The 20,649-nt window shown below is 40.1% G+C and overlaps 1 protein-coding gene across 1 annotated transcript; it reads right to left on the bottom strand.

Annotated features, from left to right (window-relative positions):
• Positions 1-1,208: 1,208 nt before the first annotated feature.
• Positions 1,209-20,285, bottom strand: pole3 (polymerase (DNA directed), epsilon 3 (p17 subunit)). Its single transcript, XM_063476819.1, has 4 exons — positions 19,847-20,285; positions 7,090-7,175; positions 4,553-4,671; positions 1,209-2,170 (listed from the first exon to the last, which is right to left on the bottom strand). Exons 1-4 carry the CDS (start codon positions 19,910-19,912, stop codon positions 1,989-1,991), a joined length of 453 nt encoding a protein of 150 aa, XP_063332889.1. The 5' UTR covers positions 19,913-20,285; the 3' UTR covers positions 1,209-1,988.
• Between the last annotated feature and the right edge of the window lie 364 nt (positions 20,286-20,649).

Here is a 20,649-nt window from a genome sequence, read left to right as displayed (position 1 = left end):
ATATTTCAAAATTGTCATTTATAAGCAAATTATTAGAAAAAAAATTTAGAAAATCAGTTCAGATCTTTACTATACAGATTAGAGATTTTTGACCCTTTTCACTCTGGATCTTTAGAGGCAGCGCTCCACTGAAACCACTCTTAAAGGCCTATAATGATTTTTTTTTTTTTTTTTTAAATGGCCTCTCATGCAGGAAACTATTGACCACAAAATCCTACTTAATAGGCTTAAGGTTTTGGCTGGCAATGCCTTAGACTGGTTTTCTTCCTACTTGTCTAATCGGACCATCTCTGTTAGAACAGACAGGTTCTCTAACATTGCCTCCCTACCCTGCGGGGTTCCACAAGGGCGCCATTTTTTATTCAGTGTTTTCATAAAAGACATTTACTACTGCTAGAGAGAACATACATCAGAACAAGTTAGAAGCCTTTTGTCAACCCCACAATGGAAAATAGCTGAAAACAAAAACAGGTATCACTTTAACCAGCTCCTAATTTAATCAGTTCTGCACTCAGCTTTGCAGTCTTCAGTATGACTGAAATGCAGCCAGATGCTGCTGATTTTACATTTTCACTCTTTTCTTCAATTTTTCCTGACAACCTTGCATTTAAATCCACTCCCTTGTTTCTCTACCTGGCCTGTACATCTACACTGTTTCCTTCTTTCACAAAATGGTATGATCCCAGTCTGCCTTTGCATGCGATTGGCCGCATGGCGTGCCCATGTCACAGTAGAAATCGAAACATTAGACCAGATAACTTTTTTTTTTTTCCCTATTGTCCAATTTTTAGCCCATGTTGTGGGCTAAAAAGTGGCTAGTAGCTGACATCCTTTAGGCTCAGAAGGTAGTGCAGGTCATCTACTAATCAGAGGGTTGGTGGAAGGTTAACTGCACACAGTCTGCATACTGAATATCTTTGTGCAAGGTATCAAGTTGCTCTCCAATGCATCCATCAGAGTATGAATTTGCGTGAACGCTAGAAAACACTTACTTGGAAAAAAGGAGGACAAATGCATGTATGAGTGGGAAAATAAGGCAAGTTGTATAAAAGTGCTTTCAGTGCTCACAGAGTAGGAAAGCACTATACAAAAGCCAGACTATTTACCATTTGGACATGCATTACCTGGTTAGAGACAGCCCCACCTTTGCTTTTTTTAGAAGCTGCCCAAGGTACCTGTTATATCAAGACAAAGCTTGCAAGTTTGCTTTTTATACAAATTTATTAAAAATCTTAGCCACTTGTATACAAGTCTACAAAAGTATAAATTGTTCAAAAACAACAAAACAACTAGTTTCTCTAGGTATAAAACCCAACAGCAGTTCACTACAAACACTGTCTCAATGCACATCAGTTGTAGTTGTGGGATAAGCCATAAATATGCATTTTTGTACCCAATATTAGTGACAACTTCAATCTCGCAGACTTAAATCCAAATGTTGGCAGAATCTGCCTTAAAGTTCCTATATGATAACACGTGTTCCAACTCTACTTTCAGAACTTTGGCTTAGGAGACTATGCAAAGAAATCACAGTGATTTCATTTCGTCTTTTCAATTCTTAACACATAAAGGTAACACAGTTTTTAATTCTATTTATTGCAATTTAATATACTTTTTTTTGGAGACGTTTGAACAAGATGACATCTTTTAAAATGTTTTATTTTGTCTGAAATCCAGACATATTCCCTTCATTGTCATGTAGAAAAACTGTCACGTCAGGGAGCAGAAACAAATGTGCATTTCTTTTTTTTTCTTTCTTTTTTTTGTCTGTTATTCTTTTATCCAAAATTGGAGGTCACATGACATATCTAGACAGGTGGCTTCTTTGTGCTTTGTGTTGCATGTTTTCAGGCTAGAAGTCACCCGTTTTCAGCTCACATTTCATTATCATTTGATACATGGTGACGCTGAGCTGCACGCACACATATCCCGTTTGGCCAGGGATTATCCCAGAGTATGTGATGGAGTTCTCTGTGGGGAGAATGTTATCAGTTCTCCACCTCTTCCTCCTCCTCTGCTTCATTCTCGACCTCAGGCTCCTCTTCCATGCGCTCATCGTCGTCCTCTCCTTCCTCATCTCTGCTCTTATTATTCTCTGTGTCGACCTTCTTCTCTTTATCTTTCCGTTTCTGCTCAGACACCTTCTTTCCCTTCTGTCCCTGTTTATACACTGTTGACAAATACAAACACCTGCTGTTACTTGCAGTTAATTATATTTTACTTTAGGGCTGCGATGATGATTTGTTGACATAATTGATGACACTGACTAAAAAATAAATGTGATTTTAATGTTGACACGTCATACTCTAAAATCACGTAGATGTGTTTTTGTAACTCCAATAAACTACCGGACACGTCCACTGTCTGCCAAAACTGCAAACTCAATACTAACGAAGAAAATATAACGTGAACATCGGTCTATGACTTTTTGTGCAGCCATTTCCCTTGTTGCAAGGTTTTGATTTTCATGAAGGAGACTCATCCATGCAGTTTATTGATGATTTAGAATGTTTGTCAAAATTTTAAGCAATGCCCAACTGCTGCTATGCAGCTATCTGCCACCAGGTAGTGCATCATTGTTGAGAGACCATATATCTGTTCAGGCCTTGTGTTTTGTTAACACTATTAGAATGGGATCAGGGATACAAGAGGAAATTAGCTTTCTCTGAAAGGTGGATGGGCAATAGGGTGAGGATTTCACTCACTGGTTAGGGCAGACCTTCCCAAAGTGTGGGGGGCGCAGAGCCATTGCACGGGGGGCATGGCATGAAAAGGAAAAACAAAAACAAAAAAAACAACGCTAGCACGGGGCTCCCACACAAACGCAAAGCAGGAGATGAAGCATAGCTGAATATGTTTCCAAACCAACTTCATTCTAAGCCAAAGACTAGAAAATATGGTGAAGCATATCTTCCCTTTGGTTTCACCTGCACAAGTGCCGAGGTAGGTCTCCCCTGCATAATTGGTTTCCCCTGTGTCGGGAGCAGCGCTGGGCTGTCCAAATCACGGACAAACAGTATCCCACATTCTTGATTTTTAGTTCACAAACACTTGTTGTAATAAATAACTACTCCTGACATTTTGGAGATATTAGCTCTTTATACAGTAAAGTTACAGCGGGATATGAATAATATCAGGCTGGTCCTGCCAGGATTTGTTCCCTGGGTTCAAATCACGGACATACAGTATCCCACAGTTGTTCATGTTTTTAAACCCATTTTGCACAGAGAGGCATTTTTTGAAAAATGTATTGATAGCAATGTTGAATATTATTACACAGGAAAAGAACAACTACACGTAAAATAATTACGCCGTGACGCCTCTGCCTTTCTAAATGGAGGGACAGTAACTGCGTGTGTGTATGTAAGCGTGTAAAACCTGCAGATAGAGACAAAATACTGTTAATCTGACCATCTGCCATTCTGCAATTCATCTCATGTAAACAATAACGTGGCACACAGCGTGACGTGGAAAAAGGCACACACCTTTGACGTTGCCTGACGAACTCTGTATTCCTCGTCCACACATAAACCCAAAAAAGGAGTTTTAAAAAATCTCCGTTTTTGGTGATTCCAAACGCCGTTTACGTGTGGACGAAACAGCTGCGTTGTCAAAATCACCCGTGTACGTACGGACGCAGCGTAAAAGAGTTAGTAGTTTATTTTCTTACTACCTGCAGATGACTTGTATTTGCTTAATTGTTTACTAAATGTTTGAGGTGTGAAATAAACCCCAATGGAGCAAAATATGGGTGTGTGTGGTTGGAGGATGTGTTTGTGCGTGCGTGTGTGTGTGCGTGCGTGTGTGCGTGCGTGAAGGGGGGGGGGGGGGGGGGGGGGATATTTTTCTTGTAAAACAAAGGGGGGCCCAGCAAAAAAAGTTTGGGAACCACTGGGTTAGGGGTTCAAGGTAGAGCTGCTACTTCTCCGCATTGAAAGGAGCCAGCTAAGCTCCAGATGGGCATGTCTAACCAGGAGGCGGCCCCAGCGTAGACCCGGGACACGCTGGAGAGATTACATCTATTAGTTATAATGCATGCACCACACTACTTAGTCGCAATTTAACATCAGTGTGTTTTAAGTGTTTTCCTTCTTCTTCGTTGTCTGTCTGGAGTGTAATGTGTAAGGTTGATAATGCACAATGAGAGGTGCTGCATTGTTAAAAAGCATGATATACTACTGAAGAATGTGATAAATGGTTTAAAATGCCTCTGTTTAGAAAGTTTGGGGCAATAAATAAATATTAAAGTTAACTTACTATCAGAGTGTATATTAGCTTTAGAGATGTCCGTTATTAGTTTTTGACATTCTCCATTAAACGTTCTCAAATTTCACTTGATATCTGAGCGTTTCTCAGTTTTAGTCTGGTGAGTTTACTTTTTGTCCCCCTCATTTAGGCGCCTAAGAAACTAGTCACAAAAACATCCCTAATACATACATTAGTGTTGTTTTCACAACTTCACAAGGAAATGAATAAAAGTCCTGATGTCACTGAACTTATTGTGGACTTATTAAAATATCTTTAAAAGCTGAGAGCATTTTCAAAGTTTCACCTTCCAAAGCTTCTCTGAGGGGCTCCAGGAACCTTTCGAACTCCATCTCCTCCATTGCAGCCAAGACGTCTCCTGCATTCAGAGTTTTTCGCTTGGCCTTCATAGCAAAATTATTTGCGCTGAGGGAAAAAAAAAAAAAAAAAAAAAAAAAAAAGCAGGGGGAAACAATAAAACACATTTAAACTGAAGCAGTTGTTTGATTCAATGTTTGTGAATTAACATTCACATCATAGCATTCTTAGCTTGTTGCTGTGCTGGAAATTAGAATAAAAATTTATTTTATTGTCGTGCCAAAAGCACAACAAAATTACATGCACTCTTGATACACTTTTATTCTATGTATAAAAAAAATTTAAAAAGAGAATTTCGAATAAATAAAGTACAAAAAATATATATAAATATATATGCATGTATGTCGGAGTCATTATAATTTAGGGCTGGGCGATATGAGGAAAATGTAACATCGCAATTTTTTTTTTTTGTGTGTGTGTGTGGCTGTACCGCAAAACATGATATAGGGCTTTGGAGCGTGATGTCACGGGAGGGGGGCCACGCCCCCTCCCACCATGACAGTAGGCCAAACGAAGCACACGGAAGCATCAGCTATGGTTCGTACGTACTGTGTTGTCGGTTGCAACGTTAGATCACACGATAGGGAAGGCAAGAAGCTGGAAAATGGGCTCTCTTTTCATCGTTTCCCCTCCTGGAGGCAACGGGAGGGATCTCATGTATCCGATATTACTAAACGAAGACGTCGGGCTTGGATTGCAGTGGTCAGACTCGGACCGCCACGCAAGGTGAGTGCAACGAAAGCGAAAAAGAGCACCCATCGGAGGTAACCCCTGCCCCCAAAACATACAAAATTGCACTCATTGTACGCTAATCTGCACATAACTTTCAGATGAATCACGCACCTGGAATACTGGTGTACATGTACCTTATGTGTATGCACTAATTTTACCTTACATGCTTTCATTATGCAGCTGCAGAGTATGAAGGTGTGCCCCGTGCAGAAGTAATAGATGAAGATCTGACAGAAGACCAACAACAAAATCACCATGTCATGGAGGCTGTGGACAGGAGTTACTCATATCATGTGAGGGTGAAGACACAACACTGCTTGATAAGAATGTTAAGGTGTGCTGTGTTTTGGTGAATATGTGCCCCAGTGTGGTTGTCAAACCAGGGCCAAATGAAACTTGCTCTTGTTGAATATTCATAAAACTGCTGTGTTGTACAGTTCATTGTAAATAATTGTACTTTCTGTAAAGTAGTTTCAATAAAACAGAAATGAAAAGTATGTTTTTTGTTTTTTTTTTTAATTCAAGATCTGTTCACATGTACTTAGCAAGTACATGTGCAGGTACACATGAAATGCAAACTATTTACATGGCAACGCACAGCTGGCATCAATCGTGAATCGTTCATCTAGAGCAATTTTGGGGGCAGCTGCTGAGGAGAAGTCAATGTTATGTGCAACCTCTGGCTGTATCTTGGTCATATGGTCAACGTACTCACAACGTGGAGGCTTAAAAACGGCCAAATCTTGTACCCAACCGTTTGAGAATTAGATGTGCGCCTCCAGGAATTTATAATTCCAAAAATGATTCGCCGTGTATGCGCTGACTCCACAGACAAGGTACGCGAAAATATCGGGATAGGACAACGGCGGTAGGCTGTCTGGGTTTCCGCTCCACTGCCTTATTTCATACGGGTCCACATTACCGATGCACGCTATTTTTTCCAAATACCGTCTCTTGGCGTCTGGGCGCAATCAGTCGCGATACAGCCCTTTGTCTTTTGCGCTGATTTTAAGCATGGTTCTGACAGTCCTGCTTCCAACACAGTGTGTTTGTTTTGATTTGTGGCCTTCTGTCATGGCGCCGCGATCCCACAATGCACTGCGGCATGACGTCAACTCCAAAGCCCTATATTTCGCAATATGTCTTGAGCCCCAACGCCCCCTGGGGGCAAAGGGGGTGAGCTGCAGTGTAAGCCTCAGTGAAGTCAGGGTTTTTTTTTTGTTTGTTTGTTCTTTTAAAGAAAATATCAGCATGTGTGGTCCACAGAAACCTCAAAGTTTTCTTTGGTGTGTGGGGAGACGTTCACATGCAGAGTTTAAAACAGTCTTAATTTTGCAGTGGATGACTTTTCAGCTGGTGGAATAATTTCGTGGTACTGCTACCTTTTGCGCCAATAGTTTTACAGCATGTTTTGCAAATTACCGTACTCTGACATATTTTTCTCTATATAAATATATATATAAACACACATGCTCAGTGCATTGGGCAGTGTTGGGCGGGGGGGTTAATGATGAATTCACAGCGTGTGACAGGAAATAAAAACTGACTTAAATGCTTAATATTTCCATGGCAACCTATACTCGATGGTTACGTTTAAGCCATTTTAATCATCGTACGTGGAAAAACTCGAGATACAGCGAGTATATTCGAAATATCACCCGCCCCTATTATAGTTGCTAAAATAAATAAATAGTGGTCTATCACATTATGTAAATGGGATTCATTAATTCTTACCAGGAGGTGGCATATAACACAAACACACTGGCTGCTTGGGATATGGCTCTTCTTGCTTCTTTTGACACATTCACCCCATCTGGGAGCTGTTGAAAACAAACAGTACAGAAGTGTTATCTCAAGGGTACACTACATTAGAGATGGCACGATACCACTTTTTTATGTCCGATACCGATACCGATATCATAAATTTGGATATCTGCCGATACCGATATGAATCCGATATAGTGTGTTTTTTAATCAATAAAACTGTTTTTTTTTTATATCTTGCTGCATTTTGTATAAGTTCATACTCAAGTTTAAATAAACAACAACACTAAAGCTATTCTGTTATACCTGTATGTAAAAAATACACTGCACCCAAAATATTTCATAGTTCAGCAATACTGATCAATCTAATAAACTTAAACCTACTCCATCCTTCCTATTCTGGTATTTTAAAAAGTACTTAGCAGAAATATTAAGCAACCTAACTAATAGGGTTGCAAACTCCCAGCAAAAAAAAAAAAAAAAGGGAACCACCCCCACCCTCCACCTCATGATGCTTAATCGACGTAATCAACTTTAATTTGATGCAGTGTGAAAAAAATGCACAGAAATAAATTATTTTTCAAGAATAATTAAATATATTCAACATCTTTCTTCTACAGAATTGCAGACTGCACAGATGGTACTTTCCCAAAGGAAAAAGTACTATAGCTTACTAGGGTATATTAGACTTAACAGTTACTATATACAGTAATGGACTTCTATACATTTTACATCAGATTAAAACTTTGGGTGTAAGATTCAGATAATTATTTATTAAAAGCTAGACATTTTAAATGAGAATAAGAAAGATAAGTATGTCTTTGTGCCCCCTTTTCCCTGTTAATGCCCTATCGGCCCCCCTGGCTAAACTTTGCTAGATCCGCCCCTGCACAGTTACCAGCCGTCAGCTACATAGAAAAGGATCCTGGTCTAGAAAGTAATATTAAATAAATTCTAACAACAGCTTATCAAGGTTAAACGTGCTGCTGCTGTTCAGCCGCTGGTTTCCTCTTTCTGGTGCAAAGTGGGCCAAAAACAAAGAAGAGAGACAGACTCGCGACAGAAAAGCCGATCAGCTGATCATTAAGCAGTTTCACGATTGAAGTAGCAGCAAGAGAGGGAGAGAGAAGAGGCTCCATATATCGGTTGTTAAGCTTAACGTAGGTACGCTTTACAAACATTCAGAGATGAACTTACACACTTGCTTTACTTCTCTCTGGGATAACTTCCTCGGAGATGAAATGCTGGATTGCTAGCGAGGCTACAAATAAACACAGCCGCTCTATCACGTGAGCACACTGCTTCGACGTGCTACGGTTACAAGCCGAGTTACGTCGTGTCGCAAGTTTTGTGAGGTGCTTTTTTGATATTTAATGGATCGGATTACATTTTTTAATTTCTCGCCGATATCCGATCCAGTAATTTAGGTCAGTATCGGACCGATACCGATACTTAATATCGGATCGGTCCATCTCTACACTACATACACATTATCAGAAAACACAGTCAGCCAACAAAGGCCCATAAGGGGTTTGCCAGTATTGCATTAAATTATTTTTTCATGAAATAACAAGCAAATGAAGCTGCATCTGGAGACGATTCCAAGTGTTGAACTTATATTTGGTGGTTGTTCACCAAAACTCAATATGAGGCTGACTGATATATAAGTCAATCAATACCAGCCAATAAAGAAACAAGGGACAAGAGTAACATCATTTAACCTGGTTATAAGAGTTCATGTTACAAAATTTGCCCACCAGAGGGCACTTTGCATCTTCCCTGTTGGCAACACCTGTTTGGAACGCCATAAACATAACCAGCTGAGTCAGGCAGAGCATAATAATTCACAACCTTTTATTCACAGCATAACCTGCTAAGCCTGCAATAATCATTTATCTTTTCTCCAACAACACAATCATAATTATTGATAGTCTAGTACTATAAGTAGTTCTGTCCCGAACTGTGCAATTCTTATCCATGCTTCTCTGCATTTCTAATGCAACACATTTCTGACTGCTTTACTTTTTCGAGTGGTGACCGTGAAGTTACATAAGGGTGATCGCCACTGAACATAAAAACAAACAAAAACAGAGAATGTAATGTAGCTTACATTCACAGGTGATGATGAATATGAAAATCAAAACAACTGGAATTTATCATAAATGCTTTAAAAAAGAAAGCATATAGATGTCAATAACCTGCGTATGTGTACAAAGTTTTGTTGAGACTGGCCCATTAGGTTAGGAGATAATATACAGAGAGACATATATGCTTACATATGCTATGCTTGTTACAGTAAGGTGTAATGATAGCAAACGTGGCCATTAGGAGTCATTGTGGAGATGGAATCTATATACATTTATATCCCTCTATATAATTCCGGTACCACCCCAGATGTGCTTTCCAGTATTTGCCAAAAATGATGGGTCGGGTCAGCCGGTTTACTGATAATGAGGTTATTTGTGGTCTTATGTCCTCTTGCTTTTGAGCAGAACTGTATCTTGGATTTAAATAAATAAATGAATACCAGGCCACGACCAACATGTAAACTCATTCTTAGATGAGGGTTCCTCCTGTCACTATGGTCTATCAGCTGAGTCAAGCCGGTGAATATTCCTCCAGAGCTCAGACTGTACGGAAAATCTTCATGTAGGAAAAGAGGGAGAATGGGTGAAATCCGAAGGCGACTCAGGTACACAAACCTTAGAGAGCGCTATAAGCTTAACAAGCTATAAGCTTGACTCACTTAAACATGAAATGAGGAACACTTGTGTACTGGGGCAAGGACCTGGAACTGACAGGGTTTGGTATTCCTTTTCATCTGGACCGTGGCCAGTGTGTTTGTGTTATAGAAAGCTCAGAGTAAGATCCATCAACCACTCAGTAACAGTTAATAACTATTGGTACCTCTACTGAAAGACCCTAAAGAAAGATTACAACAAGCTGCACGTCAAATGCCTGGATTTAGAAAATAGAAGCCGCAGAAAAAATCTGCGTGTGGTGGGCATTAATGAGGACGCTGAGGGGGAAACCCCAGCCGTTTCATGGCAGAGTTTTTCTTAGAAGTGCTCGGGAAAGAAGATGATGATTGGCTTATTATAATAGACCGAGCCCACAGAACCCTCGCCCCGAAACCACGGACAGGGGAGCGCCCAAGAGCCATGATAGTCCGCCTGCACTACTACACCGACAGAGAGAAGATTCTGCGATTGTCCAGGGAAAAAGGCCGCCTCTTCTACAAAGGATCACCTGTACACATCTTCCCTGACATGAATCCCGAGGTCAGCAAACTTCGAGCATCATTCAACCCCGTGAAAGGGAAACTGCGGAATGCTGGCATCCTGTACAGTCTGTACTACCCCGGGAAGCTGACTATAACGGTGAACAACACCAAGCACTCATTCACAGATCCGCGCGAAGCAGAGAAGTTCGTCAGTACCCATGTCCAGAGTCCAGCCACATCTACCGCTTAGGAGGGACAGTGGCTGCCATCTCTACAAACAACATGACCCAGGAGGGAATAGTATATAATAATAGACAATCTTAAGGAGTTTAGTGGTAAGTCTGATGTCTACAGCCTGTAAAAAGCTGGACAAAAATTGTTTTTCTTTTCTTTTCCATTTGCAGCTCAATTTTGCTGCAAATGAAGAAAGGGTTCTGGTTTGAGTTCATGAGGTTGTTCTTTAGTTTGGTTCAAGAAAGTTGTGAATTTCAGAGGCTCACATTTAGAAAGCTCAGAGTAAGATCCATCAACCACTCAGTAACAGTTAATAACTATTGGTACCTCTACTGAAAGAGCGCCACAAAATCTTGTCAACTTTGTAACATGGAACTGTAGGGGACTCAGGGGGCCAGTGAAACGAGGAAATATTTTAGCTCACTTAAAAAAAGTAAATGCAGATATAATCTTTTTGCAAGAAACGCATCTAAAAGTACAAGACCACAACAGATTACGATGCAAATGGATAGAACAAATATTTCACTCTACGTTTAATGCTGGAAGCAGAGGCACAGCCATACTGATCAAAAAATCAGTACCATTTACGGCAGCAAAAATACTACCAGACACTCAGGGTAGATATGTTATTGTAACTGGCAAACTTTATGGTCATTTAGTTATGTTAGTAAATATTTACGCTCCAAATGTGGACGATGAGCAATGTATACGGTCGATAATATCAAAGCTTCCGGATATCGACACTCATCAATTATTCATAGGAGGTGATTTTAACTTGGTGTTAAATACTAACCTTGATAGATCATCAAGTAGACCAGCCAAAATATCTAAATCGGCAAAGGCCATCCAGGAATTTATGGGAAATTATGGAATAATTGATCCGTGGAGAGTTCAGAATCCTAATGTGCGACAATATTCATTCTATTCTCCAGTCCACCAGACACATACCAGGATAGACTTTTTTTTAATCGATTCTAAATTTCTACCGTCAGTAAAGCACTGTGAATATGGCACAATAATGTTGTCGGATCACAGCCCCCTCCTTTTGCAACTAGCCCTCGGGTTCAATCACACAACAAAGATATGAAGATTTGATAATAGTTTATTATCAAATAAACAGGGGATAGAAGACATTAAGAACCAAATTGATTTCTACCTGTCAATTAACAACACTCCGGATATTACCAAGTCTACCTTGTGGGAAGCACTAAAAGCGTACATTCGGGGGCAGTTAATTTCGCGGAAGAGTCTAATGAATAAACAACAAAGAGAAGAAGAAAGTCGTATAAAAGACAGGATACAGGAAGTAGACAGACAACACACGGCGCGGCCCTCAACAGTCTTGCACAAGAAGAAACTGTCCCTGCAAGCTGATTTAGAATTGATGTATACTACAAGAACAGTTAAGCTTCTAACCAAGGCAAAATATAAATATTATGAACAGGGGGAAAGGATGGGTAAAGTTCTAGCACAACAAATCAAGAGACAAGCAGCAACAAGATTGATCACAGAAATTCGCACCAATACGGGACAAATAACGAGGGACCCAAAGGAGATAAATAGTATATTCAAAAGTTTCTATGCAGACTTATACACCTCAGAATCAAAAAAGAACCCCGCACTAATTGAGATGTTCTTTAACAAGTTTAGTGTACCTGTGATCAACCCAGACAAAGTAGAACAACTCAAAAAATCCATAACTATACAAGAGATACAGCAAGCAATAAATAATTTACAGAACTCCAAGGCTCCGGGTCCAGACGGTTATCCTTCGGAATTTTACAAGGCCTTTAAAGACCATATCTCACCCCTGTTACTAGAAGTATATAATGAGGCGCTGGACAAAAAAGCCCTTCCGCCGACTCTATATCAGGCAAGCATCTCTTTGATCTATAAAAAAGAAAAAGATCCTTTAGACCCAGCTTCATATAGACCGATCAGCTTAATTAATGTAGATAATAAGATACTTGCAAAGATTTTGGCAACACGCCTGGAAACGGTTCTGCCAACGATTATATCTCAGGACCAAACAGGATTTATTAAAGACAGGCAGCTGTTTTTTAATATTAGAAGACTTTTAAACATTATCTATACGCAAGACAAGCATAATCCTGATCCTGAAATTTTGCTTTCTTTAGACGCGGAGAAGGCCTTCGACAGGGTCGAGTGGGATTATCTCTTCTTGACCCTGTCGAGGTTCGGATTTGGCCCTAAATTTATTTCTCTGGTTAAACTACTATACATCCAACCAAAAGTGTCAGTACAAACAAACAATGTCCACTCCGACTACTTCGATCTGAATCGCTCAACAAGACAAGGCTGTCCTCTTTCACCTCTGCTTTTTGCATTAGCTATTGAACCTTTAGCTCTTCTACTGCACTCAACAGACGAATATACAGGGATCAGAAGGGGAAAAGCAGAACATAAAGTCTCGCTTTATGCAGATAATTTACTACTGTATATCTCTAACCCTGCAACATCAGTCCCAGTCATCATGGAAATTTTGCAGAATTTTGGAGAAGTGTCAGGATACAAATTGAATTTATCTAAAAGTGTGCTGTTCCCAGTCAACTCTAAAGCAATAGGTAACCCAAGTAGTTTCAATACCTTACCATTTCGGGTTTCTAATCAGTTCCAATATCTTGGAATAAATATCACTCAGGATTATTATGGTTTATTCAAACATAATCTCTCTAAATTATATGATGAAACCAAAAATAACATAGACAAATGGATTAATCTACCAATTTCACTAGCAGGGAGGATAAACATTGTTAGAATGAATATTCTTCCCAAATTCTTATTTTTATTTCAGTGTGTCCCTATTGTGATTAATAAAGCCTTTTTTTAATAAATTAGACTCCTTAATATCCTACTTTATATGGAACAGAAAGAATCCAAGAATCAAAAAAGGCTACCTGCAGAGACCGACATGTCAGGGAGGGATGGGATTACCATGCTTCCGTCTGTATTATTGGTCATGTAATGTTCGTTCCATGTCGTTTTGGTTGCACACTAAGGGGGCCGACTGGACAGCGATGGAAAATGAAAGCTGTTACCCCTCCTCATTAGAAGCTATGATCTATTCAGCTCTCCCTATCCCTAAACATGACTTTAAAATCCTGTAGTCTCTCATACAATTAAAATCTGGACACAGATAAGGAAACATTTCGGGTGGAAGGAAGCCTCCATACTAACTCCACTCACGAATAACGCAACATTGACACCATCACTTTCAAACATTTCATTTCTCCAATGGAACCACAAGGGGCTGCACTCAATAAAGGATTTATTCATCAATAAGGTTTTTCCCACATTCCGGCAACTGCAAGAAAAATTTGACTTGCACAGTAATGACTTTTTCAAATACTTACAGATCAGAAGCTTTGTAAGGAGGCTTTTTCCATCTTTTCCAGATCGGCCCCCAGACTCTGCCTTAGATAACTTATTTCAGTTTGATCCACTCCAGAAAGGACTAATAACAAAAATTCACAATGCACTGTCACAACTGGATGGAACTGTCACACTTGACTATCTGAGAGAGGCCTGGCAGTGTGACCTTGGTACGAGAATTACAGACAATCAATGGACAAAAGCCCAGGAAAATGTACACTCTTCCTCTGTTTGTATTCGTCATGGACTCTTACAGTTTAAAGTGCTACATAGACTCCATTTGTCAAAAATGTTCCCCAATGTAAACTCGTCCTGCGAAAGATGTAAACAGCAACTTGCTTCACTGGCGCGTATCTTTTGGAATTGTCCCTGTATAGCAACATATTGGAATAATGTCTTTCATATCTTGTCTAAAATTAAAAAAAAAACCAAAACACTTAAGCCAGACCCAATCTGTGCTTTATTCGGAGTGAAGCCGGTTGTTGTAGACCTATCAGCCACCCAAAATAATGTGATACGATTTGTGACACTGCTGGCACGCCGTTTAATTCTACTAAATTGGAAACAAAAGGTGCCTCCTACCACATCAGCGTTAATACAAGATGTATTGAGACACTTGCAGCTGGAAAGAAATAAACTCCTATTAAGGGGGAGGTTGGAGGAATTCCATTCAACCTGGCAACCTTTTATAGATCTCTTCAATACTGTACAGATATAAATGATCACTGAGCCTCATTGGTAGTTCGATAAATAGCATCCTCTGTCCAACGTTCTTTCGTTGTTTGTTGTTTTTTTGGGTTTTTTTTTTTTTACTTTGTTTAATTTTTAATGTAATCATTTATATTTGAATCTTTGTCGCCTTTATGATAAAGAAAACTGGAAAACCAAATAAAGAGATTTGGGGGAAAAAAAAAAAAAAAAAAAAAAAAAAGGAGTATTATCATGTCCTTTATTGCTGGTTGACTTGATGCTTTGCAATTTGCTTATCAGCAGAGTAAAAGTGTGAATGACAACTGTTTAAATTAAACACCATCTATAGGCAACCTCAAAAACGCCAGTTCTCATGCATGACTTGTGTTTGCTGACTTCTCCTCTGCTTGAATGGAGGATGTTTGTGTGTGTTTGTCCCTGACAAGATGGCGCCAGCAGTATGCACGGCGACACGTCTGTCGACATTGCATCCGTCAACTCTTGCAGCTTTGCTTTGGCTTTTGCTAGCTTTATCCTTCTCTATATTATCCCAAAATGCCCTTGGTCTGCATGTGTACAATCACCAGCTACTTTTAGAAATCAAAGCATCATATGATCTGGCTCTAAAACAAACGGCGTGAGGAGATGATTATGGGCCTCCTCCACTACTTTTTGAGCCCCGTATTCAGCCTATCTGTGCCGACACTCCTACACCGCTTCCTGGAAGAAGCGCCCGCGGAAACGAGGAAAGCGGGCTGGTACACTCATCAAAGTCAGAGCTCTTCTCCGTGCTTCCCGTGGAACTACTGGACCAGCAGAGTGCATCTTTAGATGGATCCTGCCTGTTGTCCCACGACACTTGATCCCCGGCTCTCAGCATTTTATTTCCCCAAGCGGCCTCGGACCCGTGGATGTGGTGTGGACCACAGAAATCTTCGCACGCTTCACCAAGCCGGAGCATCAGATGTTAGAATCTACACCCTTCAAATGGCTCTACTAAATGTAAGATCTTTAGCAAACAAGACATTTGTTAGGGGGGGAGGCTTAGCCACCGTGTTCAACGCTCGATTTCATTGCCATCAAACATTACAGCACGATTCATTTTCTAGTTTTGAACTCCAGCTGTTTGAGTTACACCTGAGCTCTGCTGCGCCTTTGTTGTGTGCCCTCATATACCGTCCTCCCAAGTTTAATAAGGATTTTATCAAAGAGTTTTCAGATTTTATGGCTGGAATTGTTCTTGAATTTGACAGTTTTTTCATCCTTGGTGATTTTAACATCCATGACTGCTGTGACTCTAAACTTCTGGTCAAGGACTTTTTAAATATTATTGACTCTTTTAACTTGACCCAGTGGGTTACCGGTCCCATGCATGAAAAAGGTCACACACTAGACCTGGCACTTTCCCACGGACTGGATGTGTGCATCACGGAAATATCAGAGTTGGGCATCTCCGATCATTTTCCTGTGTTGTTCACTTTAACGCTGCGCTGCTCGGTAGATAAGCCGTGCGCCCCAGTGCGCAAAAAGCGAGCGCTTAATGCAATAACAGCGCCCGCTTTTTCTGCTGCCTTTATGGATTCTGGAATAATGAACTCCAACTGTTTCAGTGTTGAGGACCTTTCGGACATTCTTCATTTTACCTGCACTGATATTTTGGACTCTATTGCTCGGTTCAGGACTGTGCGCGCTAAGAAATTATCAGAGCCATGGTTGAATGAACATACACGCTCCCTTACACGTGACTATAGACGATAGATGGAAAAAGGACAAATTGCACATTTCTCTACAGAGTTTAAGGACTCATCTTTCTGCTTACCAAGAAGCTGTAAAAACTGCAAAGACACAGTTTGTCTCAAACTTAGTGTCAGTAAACAGTCACACACCTCAGGTACTTTTTAATGTCCTTAATCGTTTTCTTAGTTCGCGTGATAATGTTGGAGTCATTTCTTCACCAAGTATTTGTGATGATTGTTTTTTTAGCATTTTTTACGACAAGATTCTATCCATTAGGGCCCTTGTCTCATCAACTGCTACCTCAGATCCTAGTCTTTCTCCTATGTGCTCAGCTGTCTTAGAGCAGTTTGTCTCCCTTAATGACTTGACTGTGGTAGTTTGTAACCTTAGATCATCATACTGCCCCTCTGATTGTCTCCCCCCAAGCTTCCTTAAAAACACTTTTAATGCTGTTGGGCCTTTTATCCTGAGATTAATTAATACGTCCCTTGCTACAGGCTGTGTCCCATCATGCTTTAAACAAGTAATAGTTCAGCCTCTTCTTAAAAAACATAACCTGGACCCAACTGTTCTGTCCAATTACAGGCCAATCTCAAAGCTTCATTTCCTGTCTAAAGTTTTGGAGAAAGTGGTCTACTTACAGTTGCAGGCCCACCTTGATTTTAACAAGAACTCTGAAAATGCCTCTGTTTAGAACTCTGAGGGGCGTTATATTATATTGATCAGCAGCTGCCCACATTAAACTGTGACTGTCACCAGTTAATGTAGTTGTGTTTTCTGAATCAGCAGGCATTGTTAAGCAGGTGAACAGGATTTCCAGTGTTCCAGATTATCTGGCATCGCGAATTAACTGGTGACGGTTGAACAGATGTGTGGTAGACTTGCTTTTCAGGAGCCGCTACCAACAAACCAGCAAATAAACATCAAATATTTCATCTGTGACATTTGTGAGGTTACCTCAAACACAGTCCGTCTGTCTTGTTGCTCGTGAACAACAAAATATTTAAAAATGTTGCGAGTTTACCTGGTGATATTCTCATGCACGAGGCGACCGCGAAAACAGCAAACAAGTAAACATCACCACGCCGATGCTGTTCACAAGACAGCGAGAGTAAACGATCTGGAGAATCTCGTCTTCGTTATCGTTCCCCTCGTATGTTTTATTACTCCGATTTCAGCGTTTTCGCTTCACAACTAAAGCGTGCATTTTACTTTGTGTGCACTCAAATGGAGTCGAGTCAACTGTGGCCAAGTGTAAGTAACACACATCTGTACCACGTTTGAATTTGTTTCATGCACAATACGTTTGTAACTTACATTTTTTTCTGTTTGTGCGTCTTGCAAATAAACCTTTAAACTAAACGAAATGGTATTATGTATTCATTTTTGGCCTACATCAGTAGGAAATGCCAACTATTATAGACAAAGTTATAGAAATCACTAATCCCATTGTTCATCATGATTTTTATATTTTTTTCCATAACAAAGAAATACGTCTTGAAACAAATATATCACACATTAATATTCCACTAGTGTTGTAACATCACATCCTGTTAGCAAACTCTGCCTGTGTTTTTTCTCTGGAAATGAACATTTTGATCCAATATAGGTAATACATCAACATGGCTGGAGAGAGTTGGTAGTTATATACAGTCTGTATAAGTGTGGTTAATTTAACAAACATTCGTAAGGAGATGGCGGTTACTGTGAATTTACAGCAGTTAGACAGTGATTAGTAATAAACAGCGCCAGTGTGATTGAGTAGAGCTTGTAAGAGTGAGTGGATTTAAGAAAGTGAGTGACTCAAGTGTGTCAGTTAGTTTGTCATGTGTTTGAGTGTTGAGGTGAGTTAGATTTTTTTGTTTTAAAGCTAAGTTAAGAATATTCATAATTTAATTTCCAGAACTTTCACATGGTGCAAGTGATGACTGACGTATCACATAGCAGCTGGAGCAGTCTCAAATGGAGTTCAGTCCACTACTGCCACCTGTGGCCAAGTGCCATAGCCTACTACTAGATTAACTTGTAACACAGCTGCAGTAGAGGCTGAGCGGCTGCACTTACACCTGGAGCATTCCAGACGACCCACAAACATGTGGAAAGATGCAATGCCAGCAACGTGGATTGTCAGGACTAAAACCAGTCATTACGCAAAGACAACAGGGATCTTTTTTTTCTGTTTATTTAGCATTCGGAACATTTGTAGTCGCCTTCTGTACAGGGCAAGTCCAGAAAAAACAGAAACAATTCACAGTAACTGCCATCTCCTTACAAATGTTTGTTAAATTAATCACACTTATACAGACTGTATATAACTACCAACTCTCTCCAGCCATGTTGATGTATTACCTATATTGGACCAAAATTTTCATTTCCAGAGAACAAACGCAGGCAGACTTTGCTAACAGGATGTGATGTTACAACACTAGTGAAATTTTAATGTGTAATATATTTGTTTCAAGACATATTCCTTTGTTATGGAAAAAAAAATATTAAAATCATGATGAACAATGGGAATGGTGACTTCTATAACTTTGTGTATATAATTTGGCATTTCCTACTGATGTAGGCCAAAAATACATACATAATACCATTTCATGTAGTTTAAAGGTTTATTTGTAAGACGCACAAACAGAAAAAAATGAAAGTTACAAACGTATTGTGCATGAAACAAATTCAAACGTGGTGCAGATGTGTGTTACAAGTTAATCTGGCTGTAGACTATGACACTTGGCCACAGTTGACTCGACTCCATTTGCGTACACACAAACTGCACGCTTTAGTTGTGAAGCGAAAATGCTGAAATCGGAGTAATAAAACATACGAGGGGAACGATAACGAAGACGAGATTCTCCAGATCGTTTACTCTTGCCGTCTTGTAAACAGCATTGGCGTGGTGACGTTTATTTGTTTGCTGTTTTCGCAGTCACCTCGTGCATGAGAATATCACCAGGTAAACTCGCAACATTTTTAAATATCTTGTTGTTTAACAGCAACAGGACGGACTGTGTTTGAGGTAACCTCACAAATGTCACAGATGAAATATTTGGTGTTTATTTGCTGGTTTGTCGGTAGCGGCTCCTGAAAACCAAGTCTACCACACGTCTGTTCGACCGTCACCAGTTAATTCGCGACGCCAGATAATCTGGAACACCGGCGAGCTGGTCGATGGTGTCGTGAGGGAAATGTCAGCACGTTATTTATGTTACAGAAAGACAGCGGACGGAACATCTGAAAAACGGAGAGTGGAATACGTAAACAAATCTAACCGGTTAACGTAAAAAACAAACAAAAAAAAAACAGTTAACCTGGGTCACCGGCGACCTCCCAGAATTACGTCGTGTATTTGTTTAGCGTATTTAACCATCCCCAGCAGGTATAAAACAAACAAAAAGACCAACCGCACGCGCGACATTGTGACTGCTACCGTGTTTCGATGTTCACACTCACCGCCTCCTTGATGATGCGGGTGATTACCGCGTTGGGAAGGTTCAGGTCTTCTGGCCTCTCTGCCATTGTTCTCACTGTTTAATGTGCATTTATCTGTGCCCGTTGTATGTGCGCCGCTGTTTCCGCCGTCCTAGGAGAACAGATTTAGCCGTTATCGTTGCTAAAAGGCTGTGGAGGACTGTTACCGCTGAGCTAACCGATTAGCGTCGTTGACAATGCTGTGTGCGTGGAGTTCCTCAGTTAAGCAAGCCAACGTTAAAACTCTCTCCGTTTCAGGGCGTACGTTATATGAAGACACTGATATTTTATCTGGTAAGTCTGAAAGGTTAAACTACAAACTCCGGTTGAAGTTGTACGCGTTCACGTCAGAGCCGACTTGTTTTCAGACATTTCCCGCGAATCTTCCAACTACCACGAAGCTCCTACGTCAGCAATAAACTTCGACCTCTGACCTTCTTGTGACGTACGTCCGCTGTTGACGCGTGCAAAAAAGTCATTATGTAAAAATATTTTGATACAAATAAATGCATAAAACTCAGCAAAAATTCAAGAGTAGTCGTAAAAATGTAATGTAAATGTAATGTTTAATTTTCACTGTATAAAAAATGAAATAAAATATGAAAGTGTTCACCAAGGACTTGTGATTAACAAGTTAACTAATAAGCAAGCGTTTCATACCAACGATAGTAATATCCTCCATTTTGGAACATACTAAGATAAAGAATTACGGTTAATTCTTGTTTTTACAACAGCATTTGTTTCCATTCAAAGGCTTTATAGCTTTTCCTATAATACCTGGTGGG

The sequence above is a fragment of the Pelmatolapia mariae genome, linkage group LG1, assembly GCF_036321145.2.
Source record: "Pelmatolapia mariae isolate MD_Pm_ZW linkage group LG1, Pm_UMD_F_2, whole genome shotgun sequence".
Lineage (NCBI taxonomy): Eukaryota > Metazoa > Chordata > Actinopteri > Cichliformes > Cichlidae > Pelmatolapia > Pelmatolapia mariae.
Note: the sequence above shows the minus strand (reverse complement) of the source record. Positions and strands in the feature narration are given on the sequence as shown.